The sequence below is a fragment of the Aythya marila genome, assembly GCF_965140915.1.
Source record: "Aythya marila genome assembly, chromosome: 2".
NCBI lineage: Eukaryota > Metazoa > Chordata > Aves > Anseriformes > Anatidae > Aythya > Aythya marila.
In genome coordinates, this window is record NC_139043.1 from 6,215,914 (window position 1) to 6,228,014 (window position 12,101).

The following is a 12,101-nucleotide window of genomic DNA, read 5'->3' on the forward strand; positions in this document are numbered from 1 at the left end:
ATGTTTCCCTTGGAAATTTTTCCTTTTCTTGGTATTTCATTTCACTCCTATGTATTTGCTTTGTACTGTAAGCGGGTGTGAAAGGTTATGCAATTTGGTAAATGCTGTCTTCATTAATAAAATATTTGTTGCTTCTTTGTTTGTTATTGGACATTTTTGAGGTGAAGGGAATCAAGTGAACTAATGCATCTGAAACATCGTTTCTGGTTTCCCCAGCTCCTAAGCCAAGCATAGGGTGATTTCTTGTTCTGCACTGCACAAGTGAAAGTCTTTTTGAATAGGCTCTGATTGCCCATCTCCTTTCGATACAACTGCATCAGTAATTCAGTGGACAATGATCCAATTGTTTTAACAAAAGAGAATATTTTGAGGAGAGAAAAAAAAAAAAAAAAAAAAAAGCAGTTTTGAAGCATTAGTGATTTTCTGACTTAGCTAATGTTTTAAGTGATTGCTTTAAGTCCTTACTCTTCTCTGGTCTTGCAGTCATTGTTATTTTTATCTTCAGTACTTCAAAGTGACCTGGGACCAGTGTCCTGACAATTATTTTTAGCATCAACCAGTGGCCAAGTAGCCTTGTCCTTTGCAGCCACCTGACAAAGGGATCTCCCCTGCCCTGAAGAAGTCACACTCCAGAAAGACAGCTTGTAGAGCTTCAGTGCTCCTTCATCCCCATTGTCACAAAATTGCCTGTCTTGAAGAACACTTTTGATAGAGGAGTGGCCCAGAAGATGGATCCTGAAACCTTCTGGGTGTGTGTCCCAGCGACAGGCAGCAGAGCTGTCTTGGTTGGCATCCTGGGCACTGCTCAAGGCAGTTGGGGCCATTTATGATCCAAGGGATCTGAGAAGATCCAGAAGATTGAATCAAATTCCTGTAGCTCATTTGGCTACAGAGGGGCAAAAGCAGTTCCTCTGACGTCTGTATAAACCAGGGGTTTTCATCCTCTTAGGGATTTCTCCCTTCACATTTCCCTGAGCTATATTTTGGGAGCCATTGGGACCTTTCTATCTACAGCGCATCTCTTTTGCCTACACAGTGTCTCACAGATCCTTGGAGGAGCAGGACAAGGCTGTTAAAACATTTATTTTGAGAACTATCCTTACTTGGATGTGTGTGTGGAGGAACAGAGTTGAACATGGCTTTCCCAGATCCTTACAGTACAAACACCATCTTTCCTTCTTCCTCTGGGAGAGCTGGAGGAGTAAAGCAAGCAGGATTTGTCTCTGTATGATGTGGGGGATCGTAATAATAAAAGTCTTAACATCTTGCTGCTGTGAGCTGACGATATAAAGTATTAAATACAGTGTGTCTGCAGTTATGCTGTGCTTCTGGTTGACTTCAGAAACCCAAGTCTTCAAAAAGCATCCAGCTAATGTAAAATGAAATGTTAAATAAAGGAAGCTCGGGAGTTCTATTTCTCTTCTGGTATTTGAGTTGTTCTTTCTTTTTTTTTTTAGCTTTTCCTTGAAAACAGGAGACCAATAGAGTTTATTTTTGTTTGCTTGTTTGTATTTTTTTCTCTTTCCCTTCCAAAAGAGAAAAAGGAAACTGAGATTCTCCTGTAATTATGGAGCTTCAGAATCCGTGACACCAAAGATCACCAGAATGCCAATATGTTCCTCAGATTTGGCAGTGTTTCAGAGCATGAAAAAAACACGTGTTGGGGAGTAATTTGGCTTGGTATGATATCAGAGGCCTGTAATGGAGCTGTTACCAATGCTCCTTTTTCCTTTTCTAGCAGTATGATTTAACAGTTAACACATTTCAGAAATAATGGTATAATTAATGTAATTAAGCAGGGCTTCGTTCATTAGCAAAGGGTGTGGTAAAGCAGCACTGCTGTTTCTCTGGTGTCAGAAGTGCCCTTTTATTTTTACCTGCGTCTTTCACATGTTTACACAAAGGTGAAGAACAGGGCAAAGTTTTTAAAATTGCTCTATGTACCATTTTCAAAAGCAGTACTCCAGCAGCACATGTCTAATTGGGAAATTGGTAAGCTTTGGACTTCTTAGAAAAAAAAAAAAAAAGCTTAGACAATTTCAAAAAATGCTACCCCATATTTGCCTTGCATTCTTCCCCTGTTATCACTCAGCTGACCCAATGTGTTCATTTCAACAGACCTCTCCCTCAGACGAGGCAAGCAAGAAGCAGCTTTTAATGCCCCACCGCCCATCGGTGGACCACTCAGATGAACCCTTTCAGAGGCAGAGGGCAGTGAGCGCAGTCAGCATTATCACTAGTGCCCTGGAAGGTAAGATGTGCCTTCAGTTTCCCAGCTGAAAGCCAAGTCAACATTGATTGGCAGGAAGTAGCATGAAAAACACTAATGTTTTTCTTTTGCGCTCTTTTTGTTTTGCAAGACAGTATTACAGAGTTATTATGACCCTTATAATACAGGTCATTCCTAAACAGAAGGCAATATGTCTTACCTATAGACTTGTAAAAATCCTGACAAAGTGCTGGCAGTACAATCAAAGTTGGGTCTGGGAGCTTTTTGTTCCCCTATGGACTTTGATGTACAGAAGGCTGATGGGTAGTGGAGCACGAGACTGTGTATACATTTATCACAGAGTGGTTTGGGTTGGCAGGGACACCAAAGCCCACCCAGTGCCACCCCCTGCCATGGGCAGGGCCCCCTCCCACCAGCCCAGGCTGCCCCCAGCCATATCCAGCCTGGCCTTGGGCACTGCCAGGGATGGGGCAGCCATAGCTCCTCTGGGCAGCCTGGGGCAGGGCCTCATCTCCCTCTGAGTGAAGAATTTCTTCCTAATGTCTAATCTAAATATACCCTGTGTTTGGAGGCTGGAAAGAGAGATCTATCTCTTGGGAACAATTCTGCCTCCCAGAGATCTCACAGCAGTGCAGGTGTGCATGTAGGGTATCAACCATTATTTTGAAAGTTTGCTAGAAGGCACCTAACCCTGCAGCTCTGTTGTCCAACGGGTGAAAATGCAGAGAGAACGCATTCTGGCTTAAGAGAGGAGGCTGCTTATAAACTGATTGAAATAATAGGGTTGGCTGAAGTTTTCCTGTTATTAGCTCAGGTTCTAATTATATAGACTAAAACCATTATACAGCATTCCATGCCCATAAAGGAATCAGAAAAGGAATGCATTAGGCAATTCTACTAATCATGATCATTCAGACATTAACTGTCTTGTTTGGCTTTTCTTTTTCACTGTTTAACACAAATTATACTTACAAAGCCATTTCTCTTCTTTTGTGCTCAAATAAAATGAACATATAAATGTTCTATTTTAACTAATACTTTAAAAGCACCTTTAAAAAGCACATTGGAGCTATAGTACCATTTTCAAACTGAGTTATGCAGTCCCCTGATTTTAGAAGAACTCAGATGCTTAACGCCTTTTTGGATTAGACATTAAGAACAGAAATCCTATTGATAACCAATGATACACCAGCTCTTAAGACCTTAAATCAGCTCTAAATATCGGATTGAATCTCTTTTATCTCTTAAACTCTTTAAAAGATATTACTTAAGGTACTTGTAAAATGAGAACTGGAAATGAAGTCTTCTTAACCACTTGAACTTTCCAACCTGGAACACAGAGTACAAGTCTGATTCTATGTGTAATACTAGGTCTTACATGTCTGGAGTGAGTCTTCCTTTTCTCTTGGGACACTTTTGAAAGGTTCCTACTTTCAGAATAGGCCGCTGTCTGCTAAGTGCTATCAACTGGCAAAAAAAACAACAAAAAACACAAATTGTGTAATCTGCCAGCCTGTTAGGATAGAAATATTTTTATCCTAAAATAAAAAGAAAGAAGTTTGGGGTAATTCAAGGGCCTTCCTCTAAGTTGTGAGTCATTTTAAGTGTTTCCTTGTCATATAACTCAGCATGCACTGACTGTTATTTTACTGCTTGTGACTTAGAGCTTGAGGAATCACACCAGAAATGTCCTCCGTGCTGGAACCACTTTGCCGTTAAATTTCTCATTTGGGATTGCTGCCCGCTTTGGCTTTTAATCAAGAAATTTGTCAAGTTTGTGGTAATGGACCCATTTACTGACCTCACCATCACCCTCTGCATTGTGCTGAACACACTCTTCATGGCCTTGGAGCACTATAAGATGACGAAGGAGTTTGACCACATGCTTTACATAGGCAATTTGGTAAGTGAATGCAAAGGTGAAATACTGTCTGAGGAGAGTGTTTGCTGCTTTTTAAAGTTTTGGCTTAGGCCTTGGGAAGACCCACTTTTAACATGCTGTCAGCATTGCTTTGCCTATGTCATGTCAAGGGCACACAGTCGTGTCTTCTGGGGGTGAGGAGAATCAAAGGAAGGACTAGAACCTATTTTCATTAAACTATCACAGAATGTGATAATGTTGTTGTAATGTTATTGGTAACCACAAAAGCCATGTTTCTGGTCTGTTTACAGGTTTCTCATTTGTATCAGTTTAAGGATATGAGATGAGAAAAAGGTTAATGAGGTTTATTTGTGATTTCTGTAAAAGCAATGCTAGGGAAGCAGCTCTTGGTGACTAATAGTCACTTTTAAGTTAAAAATGCTATGGAAAAACAAGGCAAGATCATAGAAGGAAAAGTAGTTTGGGTAGGTATGTATGTAGGAAGGTGCCTAAGGTACATCTGCTGTGTACCCCTGCCTTGTGCATCTGTGTGTGATAGGAGCTGTGCAAAACCCAGGGCAGAGGGGACACACAGCAAAGCTCTCTGAGCAGTGCTCCGAGGGGAAACTCCTAATGTGCAGGCTGAAGCAGCTGGGGAGAGCTGCAAGGTAAGCAGAGACTGCTCTTCTCCAAGGAAAAGCAGAGTGACAGATCCCCAGCCAAGCTGCAGGGACAGCAGAAAAGCCTTTCCAGAGGCGATGTGGTACAAGTTGTTAACCCAGGGGGGGCACTGAAATGCTGCAATCACTACAAAAGCAGAGCTTTTTCTTTAATTATCTTCCTCTGAGTTTGAGCTTAAAAGCTACCATGCTTTACAGCTTTAAAACTTAGTGTTTAAAAATCCTTTTAATTTTAGAAAAATTAGTATTGGAAAAGGCATAGGCTATTTAGCTATGATTTGGTTGAATTGCGCCTAAAGTCTAATGGTAGAAGCAGAGATTTACACTAGGACCAGAAGAAAGTCTGGAGTACCTGGGAAGGTGGACCCTGCTAAATATGTATTCAAGAAGCTCACAGCAGAGATAAGAAAAACCCTTTATTTCTATTTAAAAAAAAAAAAAAAAAAAGGCTTTGCTCCCTCAAGGTGGGATTCACTTTGCCCAACTTGAGATATTTAGAGCGTAGGAGTCTCTGTCTGAGCTGGTTGCCTTTAAAGTCAATGGAGGGAAATGGACAATTTTAAGGCACAATTAATCTGATGTTTTTAAGACATTTGCTTTTGGATAAGGTGAACTGTGCCCTGAAGGCCACCGACTGCAGTGGCCATTGACTATAGTGGGAGTATGCAGAGACACTGCAGATGTCATGTCTGCACTGAGATACATCCTACACTGGCAGGTTTAGGTGGGTAGTAGCAATAATCAGACTTTTTGTACCTGCTCTAGAATATGTGTTACAGAACCTGTTAGTGGTGGGTTTCTTCTGTGGTGTTTTTTGTTTGTTTGTTTGTTTGTTTTTTTCCCACTAGTCATTATTCTTAGCTCTAGACCTCCTCAAGCAGGTTGAGGTTCTCCTAGGCTGTGGGACCTGTCTCTAGTTTTTCAGTTGCTGTGTCCTGGTAGATCTCCCTCTGTCGTTATGCTAGGCAAAAACATGGATCTTCTCTCCTTGCTCCAAACCTGCATTCGTCCCCTCAGTGGTAAGCAGTGAATAAGGGTAGCTTGGAAAATCACCCCTCAGGACTGCACCCAGCTTCACTTTGCAGCAAGTCCTTGTGTGGGGATGTTGCTCAACAATTTGTGGTCTTTTCAGATGACTTCTCAGATGACAAAAAAAGCACCTTTGGATCCAGCATCATCCCTCAGAGCAGGTGGCAATGCTGCCATATCTCCCTCTGGCTTGTCAATGTGTCTTGCTCTGCTTTTAGCAGATGAGTTGCTCTCTTTGCCAGACCACAGGCAGTGAAACCCCAGCCCCTGGCAGCCCTCCTGCCCGCATGGCTCCTGCAGACCTGAGCGGGTCTGCGCCAGCTGCCAATGAGACTGGTGGAAATGGAGACAATGAGCAGAGGACAGGGCAAAATTGCAAAGGAAATTTTGTAAAGTGTTGCCCCCCAAACATGCATCTCCCCCTGAGTTTCTTAGCACTGCTTAGAGCTAATTTTGATTATTTGCGTTAGGGTGTAAAATAAGCAAAACAGCCTGATTTTTTTTAATTTTTTTTTGTAGTAGGCAGCTGGCCCCAGGCTGAGATGCCAGGATGGGGTCAGGGAGAGGCTCTCCCTTGGCAGATTTTACTAAACCCCTACATAACAGGAATGGTTTTGAGTAGAGCAGGTCAGAGGAAGGTAATTCCATTTTGCAGAGGATTTCACAAAGTCATTTGTAATGAGAATTGAGTGATTTTTTTGCAATTCCCCATGAAAGGGAGGGCAGCCCCAGCTCCAGGGCAGGCTGCCAGGTGCCTGCTTCCCCTAAGCCACTGACTGCCAGAGCCTCCCTTGCCCCAGCGCCAAGCGGCTGTGCTCCTGCCATCCCATCCACCCCTCGCTGAGCAATTACATGAGCATTAGGTGGACGAAGATACTGAAAAGGGCAGATCTTTGGCATTTTTTCCTCGAAATAAGTGCTTCTGAAAGAAATTAGAGTGGAATATGAATTTGCTGTCTCCGAGAGTAATTCTTCGTCTGGCTGCCAGGAGCTGGAGACCTGCTTTGATGGCACCATCTCCATCGTGCAGTTGTGTGGCACCTGCTGCCTTCAAGCTCCTTTAGCTCATCACTGACAGGAACCAACATTTTAAAATCCCATCACAAGGCCTCACAAGCACACGGACGTCTTCACTTCTCATCTTCCTGTGCAGTGCCACCACTGAAGAAATAGGTAGACAGAGCAAGGTTTTCCCAATTTTTGTTTTTCTTTAGAAACTGAGATGCTATTATCCAATATTAGAACCTGAGTGGCTGAAATGATAGTTAAAAGAGGTTGCTTTCTTAAAGATAACGTCCTCCAAATCAGCAGTGGCATATTTATAACCATAACCAGGGGAATGTTGAGTTGCTCTTTTTCTTTACAGCCTTTATTGCACTCAGCATCCAGCCTCTTGTATGAGCACAATAGCTTGTTACCAGGTGCTGGCAATTTGATGACCACCGTTGGAAATTCGTTGCTGGTGCACGTATGCGACTCTTGATGCCTTCAGGAAGGCTCAGACATTTTCCTATCTTACTGTGACATTTCCCTCTCAGAAGGCTATTGATTAAAATGATTCAGGCAAAGAAAGCGATCCTCCTGAGTCATTTCCCAGCAAGATGGTTGCATAATGTAGGCAGCATGGTGTTGTGGGTTTCGAGGCAGTCCCCTGGATACAATTTCATAGCTGTCCAGTTTGGGCTTGTTTGCTGTCCTCAGGGAAACTGGGGTGTTCTGGTGGGAATCTCTGGTATCTCTAGCCACTGTGACTCAGAAATTGTTGGTTAGTTAGAAATCAGAGACAGGCTGTTTCATTGGGTTCTTGGTATGAGGCATCAATAGGATGACAGTCCAAGGTATTATTTTCCTGATAAGGAGAAGGTATTTTGCTTAAGGAGTTGTGTGAAATAGCTGCTTGGAAGAACTCATCAATTCAGTCCTGAAGCATTGCAGAGTAAAAGTCACACCTTCAAATGATCCTTTATTTTTATTCCCTAATACCTTAATTATATATCCTTAACTTTTCCCTTCCACACCGCATGGAGTTTCTTAGTCTTGTTGCGTAGAGCTGATCACTTGTGTTGGGATAGCTCTTCAGACACTCAGCTTATAGGGTGAAAAACATTCCTCCTTGAGTGTAGGTTACTGATACGTCAGCTCTGGGGTCCCCCCTTTTTCTGACCTACACAATGCATTGATATTGGCTGTTTTATGGAAAACCATATGCTTTGATATATAAGTGGAACTGAGCGCTTTTCAGAATGTAAAGCTCTGTGGGAATGGAAATAAAACAGTATATGTACAACTTGCTGCCCACATTTTCTCATTTTAAGCTGACTGTCAGGTGTTTAAATGGGTGCTTAAGGAGGGCATATGAGAGGACAAGATCTGATTCTCTTGGATGCTTTGCAGAAATCTGTTAAAACTTAATTTACTGTCAGCAGCCTCCCCTTCTCCACTCCCTCTGCCTCATAGGTAATATTTATATGTTGTTTTAAAGAAAAATGTTCCAATTAAAAGCTCTACCATATGACATTTGAACCGGGTCATAAATAAGCAATGTCTTCTCAAGATGCTGTGAAAAGAATACTGCTGTGACTATTTGTAAAAAAATAAATAAAAAATACGAGGGCTCAAATTAGGGTTTCTAATCGCCTTCGCTGCCAGCAATAACCTCAGAATGGCTGGATGCTCTTGCTGTCCTGGTATTAATAATAACAATATAAAAAGGGATAATACAGCCAGTACATGGCAGCCCAAATACCCCTTTAACACTCCCACTCCATTCATTCAGGTTTCTCCACTGAAATAAATAGATTTAACCTTTATAAAAGGCACCTTTACGCTTTCTTTTTTACCACTGAGACTCTGCAGACGACAGAAGGCGATGGAAATGTCCATCCTTATCAAGAGCTTGAACCCAGACGTCGTTGTGTGCTTACAGCGCTATAAAACATCATGGTGAAAAGACCAGACAAAGCCAGTGCTGTAACAGTGATAAAAAATCATCTGTGAAAAATGAAGTATTTGCTTGTAAAATGTTTTTGGCTTTCTGCTGTGTTCACCTCTATCTGTGGAGAGTCTGTAAGAAAGGAGGGATGCTTAGAAGGCTGTTTTCACTTTGTATTTTCTTTCTGCAGGTCTTCACTGGGATTTTTACAGCAGAAATGATCTTCAAAGTAATTGCCCTTGACCCTTACTACTATTTTCAGCAGGGCTGGAACATTTTTGACAGCATAATTGTTATACTGAGCCTGATGGAACTTGGTTTATCCAGCATGGGAAACCTGTCTGTTTTACGCTCCTTTCGACTGGTACGGTCTTATTCTGTTTTTACCCCTCTCCTTGCATTAAGTGTAAACTCTGACATGAACACAACATATTTTCTTAAAAATGCATCCACCGATAAAGACTTTAATTGCTGCAAACCGGTGAACGGTATGTGACACTAATTATAGACTGCGGGATAAATGGAATTGTTCCAGATTTACATCAGGGTAAATGAGAACATAATTTGATTCCTTCTAGCTGTGCCAGGTACTTGTAGCACACTTAAAATGTTTGAGATCCAATTTGTAATAAAAATCTGCCATTTTATACCTGTACACCTGTTAGCACAATCAGCAGATAATTGATAGCCCACAAAATGCAAGAGCTAGTAACATGTCGTTTTGGAAGTTGTTATTCCAAAATTATGTTATAAACATGCCACCATTCTTTTAAATGTTGTCAAAAGAAAATGTCTTTGAATTATTCACGGAGTGATTTTTTTTTTTGTAGAACTGATCAGCATAACACAGCATCTGTCTTTCACGGAACTCCTTAGCTGTCAGCTCCTTTGTTATGCATGGGATAGTGGCATTCGATTAATGAGAGACTGTCGGCATATTGGAACAGAAAAGCAGTTTCCTTGCCAGCCTGACATTTGTGTTGCACTTCATGTACCAGGATGTCCATGCTAATCATTCTGGCCATGATATGGCTTCATAACTTGAAAGACCAGGAAAATAAGCCCTTATGGCTACATTTAGCGGAAGACTTTTCTTGTTCCTTTCCAAAATTCTGTGCACTGCTCAAAAATGCAAATTTTTTTTGCTGCTGCTGCTGCTGGGTCCTGAGAGTCTCCTGTCAATTTATGAGCAATGCCTCTTCAATGGTGTTGAAATTAAACCTTTAGTTGAAAACACAGTGCAAGGACTAGGAACCATTTACATCCTTAAAATAGGTCTTAAGTGGGATGTGGGTTGTGCCCAGACTGCGGGATCCTCGGCACAGAGGTGATTTTCACCCTGGGAGCTAACAGCTAACAGCATTAGGTTGAGGCTTGCTCTGAAATACAGAGGAATTGCTTCTCCCTTTGCAGGATCAAACCCTAGTCCCCTTCCCCCGAGACGTCTGTCAGGCTGTTTAATTTGAGGTGGAAAAGCAACATAAAACAAAATATTGATACCTGAGACTTCCTCCTTCCATCCCCTCCGCACCGTGATATCAGGGAGCTGAGCCTCTAAAAGCATGTCTGCCTAACAAGGCAAGAGTACAGCCCTTGAATGCTTAATTCTCATCCAAGAAGCACAACTGATATTTTATTGATAGACACAGTGAGGCTAACGGGAAGTGTGGCTAAAATCCCCTTGTACTGTGGCATTTAACGTGTTTCACATGTTTTAACCACTTTAATAATTCAGCAGCTGAAGTGTCTGTTGCTTCTGTGAACTGACACTGTTGTTTATGTTTTGTTCACAGCTGCGAGTCTTCAAATTGGCAAAGTCCTGGCCGACCTTAAATACGCTCATTAAAATCATCGGGAATTCAGTGGGTGCCCTTGGGAACCTCACCCTTGTGCTGGCAATCATCGTCTTTATTTTTGCTGTGGTAGGAATGCAGCTTTTTGGGAAAAGTTACATGGACAATGTTAAGAAGATAAGCACTACCGGCAATTTGCCACGGTGGCACATGAATGATTTCTTCCATTCGTTCCTCATTATCTTCCGAATCCTGTGCGGGGAGTGGATCGAGACCATGTGGGACTGCATGGAAGTGGCTGGGCAGCCCCTGTGCCTTCTTGTCTTCTTGTTGGTCATGGTGATAGGAAACCTCGTGGTGAGTTGTCCAGATGGTTTCTTCTCCCTTTTCTGCTGGGTGTGTGCAAATGGACACCTTTTTATCCAGAAAATGCAAACCTCATGTTGTTCTGAGGCTTTAATTTGCTGAATCAAGGTCTCACCCAGAGACACCTGCTTACATCCTAAGTACAAAATTGGGAGCGTTGCATTGCTAATTAAGAATGGAGGCTTATGTTGCAGAAGAACAGGTAATGTGTTAGTAGAAAAAAGGCACATAGGCTTGTTATAATGATTTAATTCCTTAAGGCATTCATGGGACTTAAGAGATTCCAGATCTCTTTTCAGGAGTGAATATCACCTTAATTGTCATGAAGATATTTTTATTTCTATTCAGTTTTGGTCCAGAACAGATGAACCTTACAGCTAGCATGGTGTCTGAGTGGAGTTTCAAATGTGTTTAGCCTGCATGTTCTAGGAAGCTGCAGGTTATGTTTACAGTAAAGTCACTTGCTCGCTTGCTTTTTTAATAGAGTATCCCATAAGCATGGCTTACATAAGCTCTGAACCTATTAAGGCTGAATTGTATTTCCCTGTTGACATCTTATGGAGCGCTTTGCTGGCTTGCAGTCATTGTGGAAATGTTTCGCCCGTTCAGCTTACAGAGCATCTTTGACATTGTGGCTCTAATGGGCTTACTGTTTATGTAGTGAGTTGTTTAATAGTAGATGCAGCTATAAAAATGTTGGGTTTTGCTACCGATTGCTTTTAGTGGTTGTTTTGCTTTTAAGTACCCAGTGTTTTTGTTCTCAGCTCCTGGGATAGAAAAGTTCCTGAAGGGGCTTATTTAAAAAACAAAGAGCATAATTTTTGTGTTTATATGAAATTTTAATAATTAGATTTTCACTGAAAATATTATTTGCAAAGGGAAACTACAGTTTCTAGCTTTTATTTTATTTTATATAAGTCAAAAGATTAAGTTATGATTACTCAAAGTGGCAGAATATTTTTTTTTTCACTGACTTCAACTTTCTGCATGTTTTTCATGTGTAATTAGAGGATTTGTGGCCAATTATGACTTTCTGCATTTTTAGTGGAGTTTAGCCTAAATTCAGATATTTGATCTCCCCTTACAATTAGTCAATGGATTCTGCATATGATGATGAAACCTGAAAATAATTCTGGAGAAAACGTTATCATTTGAAATATTAGTGGATTACTCGGTGAACTTGCAACATCTGATTCACTTAGATATTAAA

The 12,101-nt window shown here is 41.4% G+C and overlaps 1 protein-coding gene across 5 annotated transcripts in view; it reads left to right on the forward strand.

The window, feature by feature from the left end:
• The window catches only part of LOC309874737 (sodium channel protein type 5 subunit alpha-like), a 206,962-nt gene that overhangs the window by 104,989 nt on the left and 89,872 nt on the right, over nucleotides 1–12,101 (forward strand). For all 5 annotated transcript variants that reach the window (XM_082753223.1, XM_082753226.1, XM_082753222.1 and 2 more), the window contains 4 exons: nucleotides 2,119–2,251; nucleotides 3,895–4,133; nucleotides 8,923–9,096; nucleotides 10,526–10,882. In XM_082753223.1, coding sequence (XP_082609349.1) covers nucleotides 2,119–2,251; nucleotides 3,895–4,133; nucleotides 8,923–9,096; nucleotides 10,526–10,882 — 903 coding nt within the window. The remainder of the gene's footprint in view (nucleotides 1–2,118; nucleotides 2,252–3,894; nucleotides 4,134–8,922; nucleotides 9,097–10,525; nucleotides 10,883–12,101) is intronic.